A 22,995-nucleotide genomic window follows, 5' to 3' on the forward strand; every position below is an offset into this window, starting at 1 on the left:
TGAACAAGTATCAGAAAAAATTTATAAAAATTGCATTGGCAGCAGCCAAAAAAGTTATCGCAGTTAGTTGGAAATCTGATTTATATTTAACTATGGATCGTTGGAATAATGAAATACTTAGTTAACCATATAACCATATAACAATCACAGCACGGAAACAGGCCATCTGGGCCTTCCTAGTCCGTGCCGAACCCTTAATCTCACCTAGTCCCACCTACCCGCACTCAGCCCATAACCCTCCACTCCTTTCCTGTCCATATACCTATCCAATTTTACCTTAAATGACACAACTGAACTGGCCTCTACTACTTCTACAGGAAGCTCATTCCACACAGCTATCACTCTTTGAGTAAAGAAATACCCCCTCGTGTTTCCCTTAAACTTCTGCCCCCTAACTCTCAAATCATGTCCTCTAGTTTGAATCTCCCCTACTCTCAATGGAAACAGCCTGTTCACGTCAACTCTATCTATCCCTCTCAAAATTTTAAATACCTCGATCAAATCCCCCCTCAACCTTCTACGCTCCAATGAATAGAGACCTAACTTGTTCAACCTTTCTCTGTAACTTAATTGCTGAAACCCAGGTAACATCCTAGTAACATGGTTGTATTCCATTTGAAAAAATTATGTATAATTTAAGAAATTAATATATTTTTGAAAATTTGGCTCCCATACTTACAAAAGATAGGATTAAATACATAGGTCCTTTAAAATTATAGTAATTGGGGAAAGTAAAAAATAAATATCAAAATTATTTTGAACTCCATGGAGCATGTGGGGATCCTCCGATATCCAGGCAATTTTTGTCTTCTTTCTTTTTTTTTCTTTAGATAAGGGTTAAGGGGGGGAGGGTTAATATTATCTTTCTTACTATTACATTTATTCTTTGTAATTTCTAAAATTTAATAAATAAATATTTTTAACAAACAAAAATAATACACTAACTTTGCTTAAAATGTTAAAAAGAATGTTTCATCTTTAACTTTATGACTTTTGGAGATCAGTTCATCTTCTACTCACTTAACTATTCACAGTAACAGAAATTTTGACTAGGGATGCCCAAATTTTGCATGCCACTATATATTATAATCCCCTCGGAATGAGGACTGACATTGCATTTGAGCTCCTTACTATCGACTTGACCTGCAAGTTAATCATCAGGGAATTCTGCACGATGACTCCTAAGTATCTTTCCACCTCTGCATTTTGTATTTTCTCCCTGTTTAGAAAGTAGTCTATGCTTTTATTCTTTCTACCAAAGTGTATGATAAGCACGTGCATATGTGTGTATTATACATATTGCAACATTTGAAAATGAAAATAGATATAAATATATATATTTTTTTCAAATGTTGCAATGGTTCCACCTTTCACTAGAACTGTGGGAAATGTCATCTGGCAGGAAAAATGAAGCTGAAAATAAAACATCAATAGATTTGTTTTATCCATTTAAAAATTAATAGTGTGTTAAATTTAGCTTGTACAATGAATGATCCACACACCCACCACTAGCTGTAAAAAAACTTAGCTCTGACATCCCGCTATGTGTGCCTTTATAATATACAACATTACAGCAAAGTACATGCCCTTCAGCTCATGATGTTGTGCTGACCTTTTAACATACTCCAAGATCAATCTAACCCTTTAAGGCATGAATGCACGCACAAGAGAAAAATCATAATACAGATAGCCCTCTTTAAAAAGAAAAAAGTATGAAAAAACATGCAAACGAGCATGATCAGTTTTGGTTTAGCACTTCATTTGAATTATTATTGAAGATGACAGTTTAGCATGACTCCCAGATGTACACAGCATTCACAATAATGCGCCAAAAATTGCAACGGTAACACCATCTTGACCATGATTAGCAAATTCAACTGAAATTTTGAAACATTCTACTACATCAATTCCACAAAAGCAGCAACTCACAATCTCCTGTAAATGTACTGATAATACAAAGTAAGCCCACTGCAGTACTTTCTAGCACTTCAAAATAAACATTACAATTGTGGTCTTCTTCCTTTGGATTTTAATTGGCATTTGGGAATTCAATCTTCCAAAGCTTTTTACTCCATTTTTCTTCATTTATCTTTCTAAATTCAGCCTCATTTTGCACAATTTTGTATCCAGTGTGTAATTTGCCAATCTGACAAGTGTGCTCAGGGATTAATAAATAATACTTTCAGACCCTTGCTTAAGGAATAATATACACTTGCTTGTTCTTTTCATTCAAACTGCAGGTGCCTGGTAGAGGGTATTATTTCCAGATCAAATTATAATCAACTTGCAGGAAGCAGCTTAAGACAAATTTAACAATGGACATGATTCATTGAAAAGTTACACATCCTGAAATAATTAAAACTGAAATGATTCACATACTGAATAGTTAGTCTCCCAGTAAATTTCAAGAAGCAAATTATTTAGAGACACAAATAAAAATTCAAATTTTAACTCCAATTCATTATGTAAACAATAATTAAATAAAAAGCCCATTATCAGTGTATACCCAAGATGTTGCACCAAACTAAACTAATCCATTCTTCCGAATCACTTTATTCCCTGCATATCCATGTTTTCATCTAAAAGCCTCTGAATTTTCTATATGTGCCTCTCAATTTTATAAAAATTCAAACATGTCTCCCTTCAGCTTCTGCTACTCTAAAGATCTATCCTTTTACAGTAAACCATTTCCCTTTCACACTCCCCTCGCCCCTAGTAATGTTGCAACATCTCATCTGGGATTAAAATAATTTTAATATGGCATGGACACCAAAGTATTAGAAACTAGCCTTAAATAACTAGCCCATAATATAATCTACGTCAAAAGGAAGCAGCTTCCTTCAGAGTTACTTAAATTATTAACGTGTTGAATGTACTGCAAATATCTTCATTTACTTTAGTAATTCACAGTAACATCAATCCTCAGGAGCCCTTCTGGGCTTTTGGGTGTGGAGTTCTTGCTTGGAGAGTATTAAGTTACCACACAAAGTAGATTCTTCAATACAACAAAAATCTTAGCAACCAAATGAGAAAAATCTCAACTTCCAAAATTGAGGAGTATTAGGAAAAGGTCACAGAGAACCAGCAGCAATGATAAATGCAGCTGCACTTATAAAAACATGACTAGAAAGCTTAAATTTTTGGTGATATTTATTCAAGTTAAAACAATACTGAAATACTTACTGGAGTACCTGACTTTATCTGTTGGTGTAGTTTACTTGTCATTGCCTCTTCACTAAATTTGGCACTTCGCTTGACATATATTCCTCCGTGCTAGAATACAATATGTACAATAAATTATATTTAGATATTCTTCACTACAACTTCATTGGGTTTCATAATAGAATTTTTAGAAGTGCAACATAACAGACAATAAAATGATTGACAGCTGATAGTAACAGCATAAACAGAAAACTATCCATGAATAAGCTTCATTAGTTCTGCTCATTTTAGTACAGGGCCAACTTTCTACTTTGTAATTCTTAGGCTAATTTCAAAAGTGAAAAAGCACAACAGTCTAAATGACATACAAGTCCAAATGCTGTACTGCTTGTTGGCATACGTGTCCCAATTCATAATTCTTCATACATCTGTTAAAAATCCTAAACTAAATTTGAATACAGGCAAGCACATTAAAAAAATCCTAAAACTGTATTAACATAACTTTTGGCTGCTGAAATGCACTGAAGTCTTGGTGCATTTCACTAATGCAAATAATCAGATAGCGCACTGACCTTTAAAAAAGTAGTTTTTTTTAAAAAAGCCCCCCAACCACTTCTAAATATGGCTTTTCACTGGAGCACCAGAGCATTGTTTTCAATTCAAAGCTTGTATTTTGTCAATAGTTAATAAGAGCATCAAGAGACATAATATGAAGCATGTCAGCCTGAAACTTGATTGCCTGAGCAAGCTTTTGTTGTCAAGTTTCTTCCCCACTAAAGCCACATCAAAATCTGAGACCCCAGTGCCACCTGTATTTGAAGAGAGTGTTTGACGTTTTATGCTTATTTGCCATTTTCATAAAATTTTCTGAAAATATAATGCAGGGTTCTAATTAAAAGCAAACTCTAGTGAACAAAATTTAAAATCAGCACCACTATCCATATGCAATCTAGTCTGCCATTTTTACAAAGCTATCTCTTTTTCATTCCCTAGCAGTCTTCTCTAAAATTTAATTTTACACACGACATAATGAAGTATTTAGTATTAGCATTCAGCTCAGTTTTCCCATTTCAGGCAATAATATCCAACATAACTGTTTCTTCATTAAATTCCCCCCTGTAGATTTCCCGCTCCCCGTGTAGACCCCTGCCCACCCTTCATAACACCGTATCTCTGCCACTCCTCGCATACTCACCTGCTCTCACCTCGTACCTATCCCTGCTTCCCATGGAGTTCCCTAACCTGGCCCAACCCTCTTTCACTGCATCTGCTCTCCCCAATCCCTGCATATTCACATGCTAACTTACAAGCCCCTTGATCACCACTATATCAGCACCCCCACCACCTGTGAAACCTTCTCCAGTACTTACCACACTCTGTCTAAATAAGATCTTGCTCTACTCATCTCTCTTTAGCTGATTCCAACTCACCTAAAATATACATCCTCTGCAATTTTGACCCAGGGTAAATATTCTGACTGTCTACCCTTTCAATGTTTCTTGTAATTTCATAAACTGCCATCAGATCTTCCCTCAGACTCTGATGCTCCAGACAAGATAAACCACAAGATTCAGGAGCAAAGTTAGGCCGCTTGGCTCATTGAGTCTGCTCTGCCATTCTATCATGGCTGATAAATTATCTTCTCAAACACATTCTCCTGGTAACCTTTGACATCTTGACTAATCTTGAACTTACTGACACCCACTTGAAATATACTCCACTATACATACACACACACACACACACACTATATATACTCCTTTATTTAAAAAGGGCAAGAGACAAAAGGCTGGGAATTATAGGCCAGTTAGCCTAACATCTGTGGTTGGCAAAATGTTGGAATCGATAATTAAGGAAACAGTAACAGGGCATTTGGATAAACATAGCTTAATAGGACAAAGTCAGCATGGCTTTACAAAAGGGAAGTCATGTTTGACAAATTTGTTGGGAGTTCTTTGAGGACATAACATATAGGGTAGATAAAGGAGAACCAGTGGATGTGGTGTATTTGGACTTCCAAAAGGCATTTGACAAGGTACCACACCAAAGATTATTACTTAAAGTAAAAAATCATGGGATTGGGGATAATATTCTGGCATGGGTGGAGTATTGGCTTTCTAACAGAAAACAAAGAGTTGGGATAAATGGTTTATTCTCAGACTGGCAGTTGGTGACTAGTGGTGTTCCACAGGGGTCAGTGTTGGGACCCCAACTCTTTACAATCTATATTAATGATTTGGAGAAAGGGACTAAGTGCAACATATCAAAGTTTGCTGATGACACAAAGATGGGAGGGAGTGTAATGAGTGCGGAGGACATTGAAACCCTGCAGGGGGGACATAGATAGGCTGAGTGATTGGGCAGACATTTGGCAGATGAAATATAATACTGACAAGTGAGAGGTCTTGCACTTTGGCAGGAAAAATAATAGAGCAAGTTATTATCTAAATGGAGAGAAACTGGAAAGTGCTTCTGTGCAAAGGGATCTGGGGATCCTGGTGCAGGAAACACAAAAAGTTAGTATGCAATTGCAGCAGGTGGTCAAGAAGGCCAATGGACTGCTGGCTTTTATTGCTAGGGGGATGGAGTATAAGAACAGGGAGGTCTTACTGCAGTTGTACCGGGTATTGGTGAGACCACACCTGGAGTACTGCGTGCAGTTCTGGTGTCCATATTTAAGAAAGGACATACTGGCTCTAGAGGCAGTGCAGAGAAGGTTCACTAGGTTAATTCCGGGGATGGGTGGGTTGATGTATGATGAGAGGTTGAGTAGATTGGGACTCTACTCATTGGAGTTCCGAAGAATGAGAGGCGATCTTATTGAAACATGTAAGATTGTGAAGGGGCTTGATCGGGTGGATGCAGGGAGAATGTTCCCAATGATGGGTGAAACTAGGACTTGGGGGCATAATCTTAAAATAAGGGGATGCCGTTCCAGGACTGAGATGAGGAAAATTTCTTCACTCAGAGGGTAGTGGGGCTGTGGAATTTACTGCCCCAGAGAGCTGTGGAAGCAACTACACTCAATAAATTCAAAACTGAGATAGACATTTTCCTGGATAAAAATGGCATTAGGGGATACGGTGAGCGAGCAGGTAAGTGGACATGAGGCTAGGTTTAGATCAGCCATGTGATCTCCTGGACCAGTTTTCGATGGGTCAGAGAGGAATTTTCCAGATTTTTTCTCCTCAATTGGCAAATCTTTTTTTTTCCCCGGGTGATCACACGAGTTTGGGCGGGATGAATAATAAAATAAAATGGGCGGCATGGTGCCCTGTTGGTTGGCATTGTTGCCTTGTGGGATTTGGTGAAAACTAGAGTTAAGATTGGATCAGCCATGATCTTGTTGAATGGCGGAGCAGGCTTGAGGGGCCGAATGGCCTACTCCTGCTCCTATCTGTTATGTTCTTATGTTATGTTATGTTCCCTCTATTCTAAAGCTGGTCCTAGATTTCACCCCCCACCCCCCCACTACAGGAAGCATCCTACCTACATCCATGCTATCATGGACTTTCAAAGATATCCCACTTCATTCTTCAAAACTCCAGCAAGTTTAAGCCCAGAGCAGTGAAACTCATACATTAACCCTTGAATTTCTGGAATTATTCTCATGAAGCTCATCTGGACCTTCTCCAGTGCCATCACATCTTTTCTTAGATGAGGATCACAAAACTGCTCACAATTCTCCAAGTACAGACTAATCAAAGCCTTCATCAGGGAATCAGAGGTGAAGAGTGTCAGCAACCTTAAATTTCTCCCTGTTATCACTTCAGAGGATCCATCTTGGGCACATCAAGTAAATTCAGTTACAGAGAAAACCTGGAGTGCCTCTACTTTCTTAAAAGTTTGCAAAGATTTGATATGTCATCTAAAACTTTGACAAACTTCTCGAGATGTGTGGTGGAGAACAGACTGGGTGCATTTTGGACTTATATGGAAATGCCAATGCCCTTGAATGGAAAAGCCTACAAAAAGTAATTGAAACAGCCCAGTCCATTACAGCTAAAGCCAACCCCTTCAACCTGTCCAGATGAATTAACTACTTCAAATCATTCAGCTTCCCAAGTATCTTCTCGTTAGTAATATCAACTACACTCATTTCTACCCCACAACATTCTTGAATTTCTAGCATACTTCCACAGTGAAGAATGATGGAAAATACATATTGTCTACCATTTCTTTGTCCTCCATTACTACCTCTCCAGTGTCATTTCCAGAGGTCTAATATTCATGCTCACCTCTTATTCTTTATATATCTGAAAAAACTTTTGGTATCTTGTTTTCTATTATCGACTGGTTTAGCTTTGTATTTCATCTTTTCTCTCCTTGCATCTTTTTTAGTTGCCTTCTGTTGGTTGTTAAAAGCTTCCCAATCCTCTAACTTCCCACTAATTTTTGCTATATTATATGCTTTCCCTTTTGCTGTCCTTGACTTCCTTTGTCGGCCACAGTTGCCTCATCCTCCCTCTAGAATATTTCTTCATCTTTGGGATGTTGAGGCATAAGTAATAATCTTTCAATCCAAATTTGTCCAACCAGTCCTTGTAGCTCATTCCCTCTAACTGGGGCAGCATCCTGGTAAACCTCATCAGCACCTTCTTTGGAGCCTCCACAATGTGTTATTAAGCGACTAGGGTTGCATATAATGTTCAGTTACTGCAGATAACTTGCTTGGACAGTGATGTTACTGTCACAAGAAATGGTTATACAGTTGGCTCTATTGTAGCCCCAACCAAAGTGAGTAGCACCCCAGAGTTGACCTTAGCAAAAAGACAAAAGGTTCAGCTTAATTATTTTTTGAAGGGTATTATAACAACATGACTAATTTCCTCTAGACCACAATTAAGGTTAAGTCTGGAATATCCTTGTACATTACTGAACACAAGTCAAGATCTTGCATTCACTAATGGAAATCGCACCTCACAGGCATCAAAGACAAAAAGATAGAAGAATCAGCATTTGGCCCATCAGGTTGTTCAGCAAAAGGTGCAGGAGCAGATCAAAGGGATATGGCACAAACTCATGAGAACGTATTCTGAGCTAAAAGTTATGGGACATTTTGTGGAGACCTTTGTTATAGTGGATTTCAGGAGACATCCCCCCGTTATGTCCCCCCTCACAGTCCTCGGCAGCCCTGTGTCCACCGTGGAGAACTTCAGGTTCCTGGGAACCACCATCTCTCAGGATCTGAAGTGGGAGCAGAACATCAGCTCCATCCTGAAGAAGGCCCAGCAGCGGATGTACTTCCTGCGGCTCTTGAGGAAATATGGTCTGCCTCAGGAATTGCTGCTGCAGTTCTAAACTGCAGTCATTGAGTCTGTCCTGTGCACCTCCATCACTGTGTGGTTTGGAGCCGCCACCAAGCAGGATAGAACCAGACTACAGCGCACAGTGAGGACTGCCGAGCGCATCATTGGAGCCTCCCTGCCCTCTATTGTGGACCTGCACTCTTCCAGGTTGAAGAAGAGGGCGGGGAACATCATAAAGGACTCCTTCCATCCTGCGCACAGACTGTTTGAACTGCTTCCATCTGGTAGGCGCTTCAGATCCCTCCAGACTAAGACTAATAGGCACTGGAGAAGTTTTTTCCCTACTGCGGTCACTGTGCTGAACAGTTAACTGCCGGTTGACTGTCGGCTAACTATTACTCGGATCGCACTACTTGTATGTATAATCTATATTTTCATTTATATTTATCATTATTATTGTTATGAGCAAACATCTGCTGGAAGTAAATTCCTTGTATGTGCACAGGTACTTGGCGATTAAAGTCTGATTCTGATTCTGATTATTCTCTACAGTACTGCTAATTCTAGCAGACAGGCCATCTGATTGTGGGCAGCAGATGGTCTCAACAATGCAGAAGGTTCTACCCGTTACCATAGTTTGTGAGTTGCTAGGCCTCGCTATCAGTTATTTCTATTGATCCTCAGTCTTGTGTGGCAGTTGATCAGCTCCTGGTCACTCAGGTAGGTGCTAATAATGATGTACATTATAGCATCTTGAACTACAACCACTCTGTGGCTCCGATTCTTTCAAGGCTGTTAGACAGTCTGTCTGAAATGCTGTATGAGGAGTAATATGAAAGAGGTGTTATCTGTACAAGTTCCTTGGAAATTTAACTGTTTGCAACAACGTATAAGCCGTCTCCACAAGTGCAGTGCAAGGCTGATGGAGGGAGCAGAGCAGATAAAGCTGTGGTCAATCCAACCATCATCAGTAGCAGTCTACACTCATGTTTCTCTCACTTGGATGGGAACAACCTAACAGTACTCTTACTTGCTGCCTTATGTTTTGTGCTCATCTCTTAAAACAAAGATTTTGCTTCATATGACTAAATGACATCTCAAGCACATTATCTAAAAGGAAGAATCCTTTGCAGTGAGCTTTCCCCCTTTCCAGAAATGCATCCTTTTCAACCTTGGCACTGCAAAACACCCCAGATGAATCAGTTTGGAATGAGGCTTTTATATGGTTGAAATAGTCTTTTTTTTCTTGACCTCAACCAGAGATGCCCAGCTTGGAAAGCACTTAACAATTATTGTCATGTGTTAGTTCCACTTACACAGTGGAGAAAGTCATGAAACATTCAATTAGCGGAGAAATGATTGCAATATCAGTCTAGCATTTTCTTGATGGCAAAAATACTAATGAAGATGGCATTCCTCTGAGTTCATTCTTTCAGAAGAAAATGGACACACCACCATTTCCTCTGAGCTGTGCACAACGATAATGTAGCGATTAGCATGGTACTATTACATCTCAGGGCATTTGTAGTTTGGAGTTCAATTCCGGCACTCACTGTGAGGTTTGTGCATTCTCCCCATCGTAGAGAAGAACAGCACAAAAACGGGCCTTTCAGCCCCATTAGTCCATGCCAAAACCATTTAAACTGACTGCTCTCAATGACTTGCACACGAGGACCATAGCCCTCCATATCCAGAATATCCATGTAACTATTCAAACTTCTCTTAAGCATTGAAATCAAACTCAGATGACCTGAGGTTGTAGTCCCACCCAAACTCAGGGTAAATGCAAGCAGGCTTTTTCCACTATCTATACCCCTCATGATTTTGTATATCTTTATCAAAACCCATCTCAATCTTGCATGTCCTAAAAAACAAAGTCCTAACCTATTCAATCTTTCCTCATAACCCAGGTCCTCCAGACCCAGCAAAATCCTTGCACTCTTAAGTAGGTGACCAAAACTGCACTCAATACTCCAAATTAGGCCACACCAACAACTTATACAACTTCAACATAGCATCCCATCTTCTGTACTCAATACATTGATTTATGAAAGCCCATGTGCCAAAAGTTTTCTTTAGGACCCTATCTACCCGTGACATCACTTCCAATGAATTATGGACCTGTATTCCCAAATCCCTTTTGGAAAAAGTGCCCTACCCTTCACTGTGTAAGATCTACCATGGTTGGTCCTACCACAGCGATCTTTCAAGAATCACTAGATTCTGGAATGGTTCTAGAAGACTCTTCAAGTAGGGAGATCTACAGAAGAAAAGAAACTACAGGCTAATTAGTCTGACTTTGGTGGTTGGAGTCTATTATTAAGGATGAAGTCTCAGGGTCCTTGGAGGCACATGATAATAGGTCATGATCAACATGACTTTCAAGGGAAAAGCTTGCCTGACAAAGCTTTGAACAAATAACAAGCAGAATAGACAAAGGAGAATCAATTGATGTTGTATACTTGGATTTTCAGAAGGCCTTTGACAAGGTGCCATATGAAGCTGCTTAACAAGCTATGAGCTCATGGTATTACAGGGAAGATTCTAGCATGGCTAACACAGTGGCAGATTGGCAAGTGGGAATAAAGGGAGACTTTTCTAATTAGCTGCTGGTGACTAGTGGTGTTCCACAGGGGTCTGTGATCAGACCTATTCTTTTTATATTATACTCAATGATTTGGATGATGGAATTGATGCCTTTGTTGCAAAGTTTGCAGATGATATGAAGAAAGCTGGAGGGGCAGGTAGTTTTGAGGAAGCAGAGGCTAAAGAAGGGCTTAGATTAGGAGAATGGGCAAAGAAGTGGCAGATGGAATACAGTGTTGGGGAGTGTATGGTCATGCACCTTGGGAGAAAAAATTAAAGGGTTGACTATTTTCTAAATGGAGAGAAAATACAAAAAAACTGAGATGCAAAAGAACTTGGGAATCCTGCATAAGGTCTCCCTTAAGGTTAATTTGCAGGTTGAGTGTTGAAAAAGCAAATGCAATGTTCACATTTACTCAAGAGGACAAGAATATAAATGCAAGGATGTAAAGTTGAAACTTTATACAGCACAGGTGAGGCCCCACCTTGAGTACTGCAAACAGTTTTGAGCCCCTTATTTTAGAAAGGATGTGCTGAAACTGGAGAAGGTTCAAAGGAAGTTCATGAAAATGATTCTAGGAGTAAATGGCTTGTCATATGAACAGCTCTGGGCCTGTATTCATGAGAATTTAGAAGAATAAGGTGTGACCTCATTGAAACCTATCAAATGGTAAAAGGCCTTAATAGACTGGATGTGGAGATGATGTTTCCTTTGGTGGGAGAGTCTAAGACCATGAGGACACAGCCTCATGAAAGAGGCGAGTCCTTTTATAAAGGAGATAAGGAGCAATTTCTTTAGCCAGAGAGTGGTGAATCTGTGGAATTCTTTGCAATAGGCAGCTGTAGAGGCCACGTCTTTATGTACATTTAAGGCAAAGGTTGATAGATTCTTGATTGGTCAGGTCGTGAAAGATACGGGGTGGGGGGGAGAGAAGGAATAAGATTGGGGCTGAGGGGAAAATTGGATCAGCCATGATAAAATGGTGGAGCAGATTCAATGGGCCAAATGGCCTAACTTCCTCTAATACCTTATGGTTTTATAAGAGGTGATATTCAAATGAAGAAATTAAGTGACATGAAAAAATTTATAAAATGCAGTAATTGGTTCCTGCTATAACAGCACTATTATCACCAACTGAGGCTCAAATCCCAACCCGTCTGAAAGGAGCATGTACGTTCTCCTCATGGCCACATGGGTTTTCTCCGGGTGCTCCAGTTCCCTCCCATAGTCCGTAGTTAGTTGTGGGCATGGCATGTTGGCACTGGAAATGTGGTGACTCTGGCTGATTTATACTTCTGCGTAGGCTCTATGCTGTAGCCTACAAAAGTGGCCTACACCATTGTGAGCACTTATACTTATGCATTGGTGTGTCTGCGTTGCTCTGTAATTCACCAACAAAACGTTAGTTGGCAGTGGGGTTTCTATGCCACTGTGTTGAGTTTCTTTGTGTACTTCAAACAATGGCAACTGAAACTGAGTGCATCATGTTGGAGTTGGAGCTAATAAATGTTGAACAAGTTACTTCTATTGAAATTACTGCAACACAGAAAAGAGAGAAGATGTCGGAGGAGACGGTGTGTACAACCATTGAACGGATTGAGGCAGAAGAAGGGTGAATTTTCCGTGCTTGTCCGGCCACTGAGAGACATGGACAAGGAAATGCATTTCAAATATTTTCAGATGTCAGCAGGTAGATCTGATGATTTGGTTCATCGTCTCCAACATGGAAAAGAAGCAACCAGAAATGCGTAGGAGGAAACGCGATGCTACCAAGTGGACCTATCAAAGTTGCTGCGGTCTGTGTCGCCATGACACGTAGTTACATTTTTGGGAAGGTGCGCATCAGGCTACTGCGTAGGGTACGTGGCTACGCCGTACATATGGCGTAGATTCGACACAGAAGTATAAATTGGCCTTTAGAGGCTGCCCAGCACAATTGACTCAAATGGGGCATCTCACTATATGTTTTAATGCACCTGCGACAAAAAAACTAATCTTTAAAATCTCTAAGTTTCAATTAACACATTCAAAGGAACTATTAACTACTTCAGAGGAAAATAAAGTGAAGAGTTTAAGAATGGGAAGGAGGTTGCAAGTGAGGCTAGCTGGATTACTCTTCCACAGAACAAGCACAGAGTTTGAAAGTTACTTGGTACCTTTGTGATTGCAAAAGTTAACTGGGCAACTACAGATTATTACCCAGCCTCCGGTTTAACCTGGGGCAGCCTGTAGGCCAGTTACATTACTCCTTCAGTGAAATTCACATAGTAACGATTCAGTCTCTTTTTCTTTTATGTTGCTCACTTTCTGAATCTCTGATCCCAGCCACCAGCTTCTGAGTAATCCTTTTGAAAGCAAACAAAATCCATTGAAACTTTGTGGCCCAAGGCAGAAGTCAGCAGCAGAAAGACTTCTAGGTAGGCCAATGGACATCAGAGGGTGACCAAGATTCAGGGAATGCTTTGTAATTACTACTATGGCATTTTCTTTCACATGATGTATGAATAGCAGACATGTCAGCACTTACTGCACATCTAAGCTGTTGGAGTGAGTGGTTTTAATGCTACTTCAGAGGACAGCTAATAGCCAATCATATGGTCTAATCATAAACAAATCAAAGCAAGCGAGGAAGGCATATTTCTCTCACATTAGTATATTGTTCAAAACTCAAAGTAAATTCATTACCAAAGTACCATATGAAGTACAACCCTCAGATTCATCTTTTTTTGGGCATACTCAGTAAACGTAAAGAATTGTAATAGAATTAATGAAAGACTGCACCCAAAAGGATGGACAAACACCAATGTGCAAACACAAAGAAAAAACAAAATTAATAACAAGAACATGAGGTGAAGAGTCCTTGAAAGTGAGTTCATTGATTGTGGGAAGTTCTAGGTTGAGAAAAGTTATCCCACTGGTTCAAGAGCCTGATAGTTGAGGGGCAATAACTATTCCTGAATCTTGTGGTTCTTCCTGATGGCAGCAGTGAGAAGACTGCATGGCTTGGGTGGCAGGGTGCTTGATGATGGATGCCAACAAAAATAGAAATAAACTAATCTGAAAATTAGTGATTTGAGGATTTCTCTGACGATCAAGTGATACCATGTTCATGTGAACTGCTTTTCTATTTCACATTGTAGAATCAATTACATTTAATTAAATTGCCCACACTCAACCTGATTTGAATCCGTCATTCCGTATTTTAACCTCAGCCTTTGCAACATTTATCAAATATATAACCATTATTATTGTTGGCAACAAATCTGTGATTTTAATCTCTGAAACCAGCAAGGTGCTGCCATAATTTAATAATGTGATAAGCGATGACCACTTTAAATATCAGAAATAAAGGAACTGCAGATGTTGCAAATCTCTAGCAACTGAAAGTGCTAGTAATATTTTACCTGTCTGAAGCATCTGTGAAAAAACAATTAGAAATTCAGCTCAACTTTTCATCAGAACTGTATAGCAAGATGAAAGCTTTAAGATGCAAAGGGAAGAGAATAAAATAAAAACATTTGTAGTGGGTGAGAAGCACTGTTGTCTCTAAGCTGTGCAGGTGTTACTTCCATAGCTTTTGTTGCTGCGCAGCTGGAAGTTTCTGTTATATAATGTCTATATTTGAAATTATGCTCATATAATTTTGAAATCTGTGTTAATTGTGATTTAGACTAATCCACAATATCAAGTAGCATTAATGTTTTAGAAAATCTGACATCCCTTTGTAAACTGTCAGAAAAGCTATTTAAGTAAAATTGAAGCACTATGGTATGCAAGTTATGGTCACAGTATCTTGATAATACCATTCGTTGGAGGGACAAAGTAAAAGATCTACTTGTGCCTATAAGTTCTGATGTTGATACTGTGCCTATTAGTTGATTCAGCATGTGTGTAATCACTTGGAAAGTAGTTTTCCTGATGATGAGCTTAGAGAACAGCAAGCTTTTGATCCTGTTGCTAATGCAAACATAACCAATTTTGAATTTGGAAAAGAAAATGTTAATACGACTGACGAAAAAAAACTCAGCTACTAGTACAAATTACAATGCCTCAAGCGTCATAGCAATATTGCGACTTGAAATGCGCTGTTTCTGAGAAAATTAAGACTGGTTCAATAAAGACATTCACCGACATCAAGATATTACTGTTGAAATTACGTACTCTGAAATAAAGAACTTGAAGAACTGTCAATTCCTTTTAACATTGTTGGAACATTTCATCGTGCTTTTAATGCTGTCTGTGAATATCGATTCAGTCGTACGAATTTAATCAAGTGCAAATCCAGAAACAGACTGGAAGTGGAACATTTGGAAGATCTAATGAGTACTAAAACATTTTTCATCTGGATGTGAAATTAATCTGGACACAGTTTATAGACAATGGATTTAAATACAGACAGACAAGAAAAAGTTTACAAAAGTTATTTTTTTCTACTATATTTCATTATATCCTTCAATTAATAAATAAAAAGTACGTGATATTTCAATTTTCATTTTAAATATTCATGGTATGTATATTAAAAACATTTAAAATGCCGACAGCTTCAGACTGTAAACATATTCTACTCAGAGAGCAATGTTTTTTTAACTTATTTATTCATTTACAGAATGTGGGAGTCACCAGCTAAGCCAGCATTTATCTCCCATCCCTAGTTGCCCTTGAGAAGGTGATGATGAGCTGCCTTCTTGAACCGCTGTAGTCCTGAGGTGTAGGTATACCCACAGCGCTGTTCTGGAGGGAATTCCATGATTTTGACCCAGCAACAAGGAAGGAACAGCAATATGTTTCCAAGTCCAAATGGAGAGTGACTTGGACGAGGATTTCCAAATGGCGGTGTTCCCAGGTATCTGCTGTTCTCATCCTTCTTGATAGCAGTGGTCATGGGTCTGGAAGGTGCTGCCTGAGGAACTTTGGTGTGTTGTGCAGTGCATCTTGTAGATAGTACACACTGCTGCAACTGTTTGTCGATGGTGGAGGGATTGGACGCTAGTTGAAGGGGTACCAATCAAGTGGGCTACCATGTACTGGATGGTGTCAAGCATCTTGAGTATTGATGGAGCTGCACTCATCCAAGCAAGTGGTGAGTATTCCATTACACTCCTGACCTGAGCTTTGTAGATGGTTGACATGCTTTGGAGAGTCATGAAGTGAGTTACGCACCACAGGATTCCTAGATTTCTGCTTGCTCTATTATGTATGGCTAGACCAGTTCAGTTTCCTGTCAATAGTAACCCCCGGGATGCCGATAATAGGAGATTCAGTGACAGTGATGCCACTGAATGTCAAGGGACGATGGTTAGAGTCTCTCTTGTTGGCACTCTCTAATTGCCTGGCACTTGCGTGGCTCAAAATTTACTTGCCACTTGTCAGCCCAAGCCTGTATATTGTCCAGGTCCTGCTGCATGGTGGGTATGAACTGCTTCACTATCTCAGAAGTCACTAATGGTGCATTGTGCAGTCATCTGCGAACATCCCTACTTCTGAACTTATGATGGAAGGAAGGTCATTGATGAAGCAGCTGAAGATGGTTGATCCGTATAGATGTAAAAAAATAACAGAGGGAACATTGAGGAGGCAAATTTAATAACATATGGAACAAGGTGAAAAAGGCTGCTGAAGCCATTCGTAAACTATGATCGACGCGCATGGGAAACAAAATAATAACTGGCTAATAGCAGCATCGCACTGAAGCCTATCAATTAGTATAATACTATTACAGCACCAACTGTAAGACCAGGGTTCAAATCCCACCACAATCTATGAGGAGTTTGTACATTCTCCCCATGACTACATGGGTTTCCTATGGGTGCTCTGGTTTCTTCCCACATTCCAAAGACACACCATTAATGAGTTGTGGGCATACTACATTGGGACGAGAAGTGTGGCAATGCTAGCAAGTAGCCCAGCATACTCACTGGTTTGATCTGACGCAAACAACATAGTTTGCTGTGTGCTTCGATGTACATGTGACAAATAAACCTCATCTTCTTAGAGATCTCTATTTTTGGTTTCAAAGAATTATGCATGAAGAATGTGGTTGGTACTGAAGCTGATATCTAATTCACAACAATTTTTTTCAAAATATCTTAACACTACAGAAACTGGCCAACCACAAAATGCCTGAGGGGAAAAAAAGATTATATTACCCTTTGAAATGAAGTTGCTTATCATGTTTCCCACACTATGTTTCAAAGATTCAAATACTTTTGCAGTATACAACCTTAAGATTCATCTTCCCACACACAGCATTGAAACAAAGAAAACCATGGAAACCGTTCAAAGAAAAACATTAAACCGCAACTCCCCCCCTCCAACGTGCAATAAAAATATAGCACAAATAGAAAACAGAAAGTAAAAATACAGAATATAAAACACAAAATTCAAAGAGTCCAGGCAAATTCAGTTCAATCTAGCGCTGTGCTTAGAGGAGGCACCATACCTGAGAGAAGTACCATCCATACAACGGAAGCCACTTCAGTCCATCCTTCAGGACGTAACGCACATGGCCTAGTGCATTTTGTCTGATTGCCAACATGTCTGCAATGATCCAGTCAACTGAATGGGAAGAAAATATATTGTTCATATATATTCCTGGTGCATTATGTTCAATAATACAAACAGCAGAAAACTAAACAAAAATATTTACCATTCAAAAAGTAGCTTATCAAGTGAAATAGTCAAACATATGCACTCTGCAAAATTTTCAATGAATAAGTACATAACCATACTTCTGAAGAACCGAACCACCCAGGAATTAGGAAATAACTTCTTGCCAATTTTAAGATGGAATCCACAAGACCATGTATCATGACATTTATCAAAGTAACTCTCTGAAAAAATCCCTGCTTTCCACACACAAAATAAAAACCATCCCTTGCTTAATGATTAAAGCAAATGAGAATGCTATTTCAGAGTATTTGGACTCAATCTGATGTCAGGACTATTAAACATAACACAGCAAAATGAAGCGTATACATTTTCCCAGGGTTGAAATGGTGAGTACAAGGGGGCATAAACTTAAGATTATTAAAGGAAAGTATGGGGGCGGGGGAAGAAAAGAACATGTCAGAGGTACAGTAGGTTTTTTTTCTTTAAGAGAGTAATGAGAGCATGGAACACACTGATGTGGTGGTGGTAGGGGTAGATACATTAGGGATATGAATGAAAGAAAAATGGAGGGAAGAGTTAGGTTGATTTTGGAGTAAGGTAAAAGGTCAAAACAAAAACCGCAAGGAAGTATACTGTGACATATATGCTTGACTTTGTTGGGCACAAGGGCCTGTACTGTGCTACAGTGTTCTATGTTCTATACATTAGCACACAGTACTATCAAGATCCATAACCTCACCAAATGGTGATGCCAGCTCATTGCTCTTGCTCCTTTGTTCATAATTTCCTCAAGTAATCAATTTGCTTTTTTTGCTTCCCTGACTTAATAAAAAGCCACTTCTGGTTACTTTGTTTGGTTTCCGTTTATCATGTATAGCATCTTCAATCTCCACTATTCAAAAACTAATGAGATTCCCTGAAAATCGGATTTGATACAGAATTCCTTTACAACACAAATATTAGAAAACAACAAAAGCATCAAACAGGGTAAGCCTGGATTTTTGCTCATCCACTTCTCTCACTCTGCTACAAACCTTGTATCAGAGAAAAAGAACCCTACGTAGAAGAAGAAGCACACAGCTCTACTTCATAATTTCAACGTCTCCAGTCCACGAGCAGAAACTTCCATCGATTAAAATATTGGGAAGACCACAGTCACTATTATACCTTGGCTTTCACCATCGCCCTGGCAACTGTCCAAAGACAACTGTCATCAGATGAGCTTTAGATCACACATTTGTTCCATCACCAAGAATTCCAATTTCAACCTTCTTTGTATTTCAAGTAAGAGAAAATCTGCAGGTGCTAGAAATGCAAGCAACACACATACAATGCTGGAGGAACTCAGCAGGCCAGGCAGCAACAATGGAAAACAGTACAGTCGACATTTCAGGCACAGGTTCCTGCCAAAGGCTCTCGGCCTGAAATGTTGACTGTACTTTTTTCCCCATAGATGCTGCCTGGACTGCTGAGTTCCTCCAGCATTTTGTGTGTGTTGCTCCTTTATATTTCCCCCGTTCCATTTCAGTTACTGTTCATCCACGACTAAATGTGATTATCCTCAAAGATTGTGGGTAAACTGTCCTTGCTTGGATTCTGTAACTGGATCTTGGTTTTCTTGACAGAAGGATCCCAGTCAGTCCAAGTTTATTGCAACATCTCAAGCTCCATCGCACTGAGCACTGTTGCCCCCCACCCCCCCCCCCGCCCCCGGGCTGTGTGCTTAGCTTGCTGCTGCCTACACTGCTGTTTCACAATTGCATTGCCAGATCCAGCTCAAACAGATCATCAAGTTCGATGATAATACAACAGTGGTTGGCCTCATCTAATATAATGAAGAGTTGGCATACGGAGAAGAGGGAGAGAGGCTCATCAAATAGTGTGAGAACAACCCAAGTCTCAACATCAATAAGACAAAGAGATGATTGTGAACTTCAGAAAAGTGCAGGCCGACCACCATCCATTGCACATCAATTGCTTTGCTGTAATGAGAGGACATCACAAAGTTCCTTGGTGTGCACATTACAATCTAACCTGGACCAAAACACTACCCAATTAGTCAAGGCAGGATAGCACTTTGAGGGATTGAAGACTCCTTATCCCAATTCTAACAACTGTTATGAACCCCATAACTGGGTCACTTACCAGCAAAGATAGAGAGGTCCGTTGAAGTGTGATGGTACTATTTTAACAGTATTTATTAGTAAAAATACACAAAAATGATATCAATGCAAATATACAGATAATATACTTCATCAATACTAAATCTAAAAGTGCGGGTATAATAATAATCAATAAGAAATAAGCTCTATCGTTGTCTAGGGGATAATGTATTGTCCGATGGAAATATAAAGTTCGCTCAGTTCATGCAGGTTGCAGCCTTTTGGGACTGCTGGGTTTGCAATGGTTGGAGAGAGAGAGGGATTTGGGAGAAAAACTTGCCGATTTTCCTTTTATGATTTCGATCCGTTGGAGTCTCGTTGTCGTGGCCGTTCACTTGTGGCCTCTCCTTTAGCTAAAGCCGTTCTTCCGTGGCGAGCCCGCCAATCCCAGGCAAGGGAAGGACGCACACGAGCCCCCACTGGCTGTCGCTAGTAAACGCTGTCACGGGATTTCTAGCATTTCTCCTGGTGCGTCTAAAGGGGTTGTTCCCCAGACCCTCTTTTATCCTGACTCACGGGGTCTCAGATATCAGTCAGGTTGGGATGATGCAATCCCTCAACCAGCCCACTCTGGTTGTCCCAAGGGACTTCAAAGAATAGTACAGTACTCAATACACAATTCCGTCGCCAAGAGACAATGGCCGTTATCAGTGGCTTTGTTTCGCTGAGGCCAGGACACATTCCAAACCTTGTGGATTCTGCGTGTCTCTCTCTCACTTCCTGGGTCCCAGACCCGAATTAATAGCGATCTTGCGATTCTCAAAAAGGAGGGGGCGACTTTGTACCCTTCAGCCCCTCAGAGCTGTGGCACATTCATAACACAACTTTCTGCAGGACTATCAAGAATGTCCTGTATGGCTGCATCACTTAGTGGTATAGAAGCTACAACATCCTTCAAAGCACAATAAAAACCGCTGATGGGATCACCAGGGTCTCTCCCATTTGTGACATTGTGTTGTACAAGGGCCTAAAGCACTATTGAGGATCCCTACCACCCATCTTACAATCTCTTTGACCCACTACCATAAGGAAAGAGGTACAAAAGCAGCAAGACTAGGACCATCAGACTGGGTAACAGCTTCTCCCCTCAAGCTGTGAGACAAATAAATACCCTGCCACCACAAAAGTCTCGTCAATAGGACAGCAAGCTGTTTATTGTACTGTTTATATTTTAATAACTTAGTACTGATAATATTGTATTTTATCTACTTTGTTTGATATACATTTTCTGGGTACATTGCAGCCCAGAGGAATGTTATTTCTTTTGGTTTCATATATGTAGTCAATTGACAAAAAACTTGAACTAAATACCAGAAGTGCTGTTGCATGCATGTTGATTACACACTTAAAACTGAATAGAACAGTATCAGGTGGGTGACAATGGAAATTTCCTGCTGTAGGATGATGAAGTTAACCACATGAGAAGCTGCAGCAATGAGGGACAGAACACCCGCAATGCCAGCAGGATGTTAATCAGAACCTTCTGGAACTGTGGCAGAGATGGAAACCTAATTGAAGGGATCAAAGATGGACACAAATTTGAGATGCAGCAACAGATTAAGTATGTTACCATGAGTTCAAATTGATTATCGACTTGCAACACATTAATTTAAAACAGGTTTGCCAACATTGCCTTGTTCCACTCAAAAAAAGAATCTGTACCTTCCAGATCTCCAAAAACAAAAGAACTTTGAATAATTGCTGACATGTTACAAATGAAAGACCGAAATCTAGGAGTGACCAATAAAATAAGATTCAACATGGTAATTTGTTGTTGGAAGAATTCAAAAGGGTATTCAAAATACACAAGAATAAATACCATTTAAGAATCAGAACACACAATTTAAGGACTTAATAACTGACAAGAGAATACAAAGCCAAGGTGACACACACCTGTGCACTGATGATTAGACAAGTATATCACATTCTCCTTTTTGCTTGGCAGGGTTCCATATATAATAATCTGCAAAAACAAGATATGGAAAGTATGAATCTACATTGCAAGAGGATATCCAATTGAAGAGTTCACCACAAAAACAATTAGTTTTTTCAGCATTTAAAAACAGAGCATGTCCCCATTGCTGTCCATTTTTGTACATTTTTCCTTGTCACCTCATTTCTCACCCTTTCTCTACTATTCTCAACATTACCATTCCCCTCTCTCCAACTAAGAGTATCTTTATTGTTTGGGAGAAACACCATTAAGCTGAAATGCTGCATTTCTTTTCAGATATTTTCTGACCTGCTTGGTATTACTTATCAAGTTTTGAAACAAGATTCTCTCCACAAGATAAAATGCAGCTTGGAAGAATGCTTTAAAAGTCATCAATTCAAAAAAAGTCCATCTAGCATCATCAATGGTGTCATAGGTCTTGGAATTTTAATTAAATTTCAAAACTGACCAACAAATTTATGATGTGTGAAGGCAGCACATTACAGTTGGATAATGCATTGTAAACTCATTCCTACTATGCTTCCAAGGAATTCAGCATGGTCACATATTTTACTGTGATGTCCCAAGGCCAGGAATGCAGATGAAAGTTAACGAAAAGGCATAATTCTGTTTGAACTTAAAGTAATAAACGGCTCAGCAAACATTTTGGAACTCAACATCAAACATCAAGAACATAAAATTTTTGAAACTCCCCAAACATTCATGTCATTTCAAAGCATTTAACTGCCAACCAAATCAGTCTTCCAAACAAGATTGAGCATCCTGCCTGTGTTAACTTTAAGATGGTTAAGATAAGCTCCAAATATCCTGTGACTAGTGGTGTGCCACAGGGATCAGTGCTGGGTCCATTGTTATTTGTCATCGATATCAATGATCTGGATGATAATATGGTAAATTGGATCAGCAAATTTGCTGATGATACAAAGACTGGAGGTGTAGTGAACAGTGAGGAAGGTTTTCAAAGCTTACAGAGGGATTTGGGCCAGCTGGAAAAATGGGCTGAAAAATGGCAGATGGAGTTTAATACAGACAAGTGTGAGGTATTGCACTTTGGAAGGAAAAACCAAGGTAGAACATACAAGGTAAATAGTAGGGCACTGAGGAGTGCAGTAGAACAGAGGGATCTGGGAATACAGATACAGAATTCCCTAAAAGTGGTGTCACATATAGATAGGGTAGTAAAGACAACCTTTGGTACATTGGCCTTTATAAGTCAAAGTATCGAGTATAACAGTTGGAATGTTATGGTGAGGTTGTTTAAAGCATTGGTGA

The 22,995-nt window shown here is 39.5% G+C and overlaps 1 protein-coding gene across 1 annotated transcript in view; it reads right to left on the bottom strand.

Moving 5' to 3' along the window:
- Positions 1-22,995, bottom strand: part of agpat5 (1-acylglycerol-3-phosphate O-acyltransferase 5 (lysophosphatidic acid acyltransferase, epsilon)) — a 147,573-nt gene that overhangs the window by 97,704 nt on the left and 26,874 nt on the right. The window contains exons 2-4 of the mRNA XM_059982040.1: positions 21,663-21,732; positions 17,438-17,553; positions 3,184-3,273 (exon numbers count right to left, since the gene is read on the bottom strand). Of these exons, the coding sequence (XP_059838023.1) occupies positions 3,184-3,273; positions 17,438-17,553; positions 21,663-21,732 (276 nt within the window). The remainder of the gene's footprint in view (positions 1-3,183; positions 3,274-17,437; positions 17,554-21,662; positions 21,733-22,995) is intronic.

This window comes from Hypanus sabinus, chromosome 10 (genome assembly GCF_030144855.1).
Source record: "Hypanus sabinus isolate sHypSab1 chromosome 10, sHypSab1.hap1, whole genome shotgun sequence".
Classification (NCBI taxonomy): domain Eukaryota; kingdom Metazoa; phylum Chordata; class Chondrichthyes; order Myliobatiformes; family Dasyatidae; genus Hypanus; species Hypanus sabinus.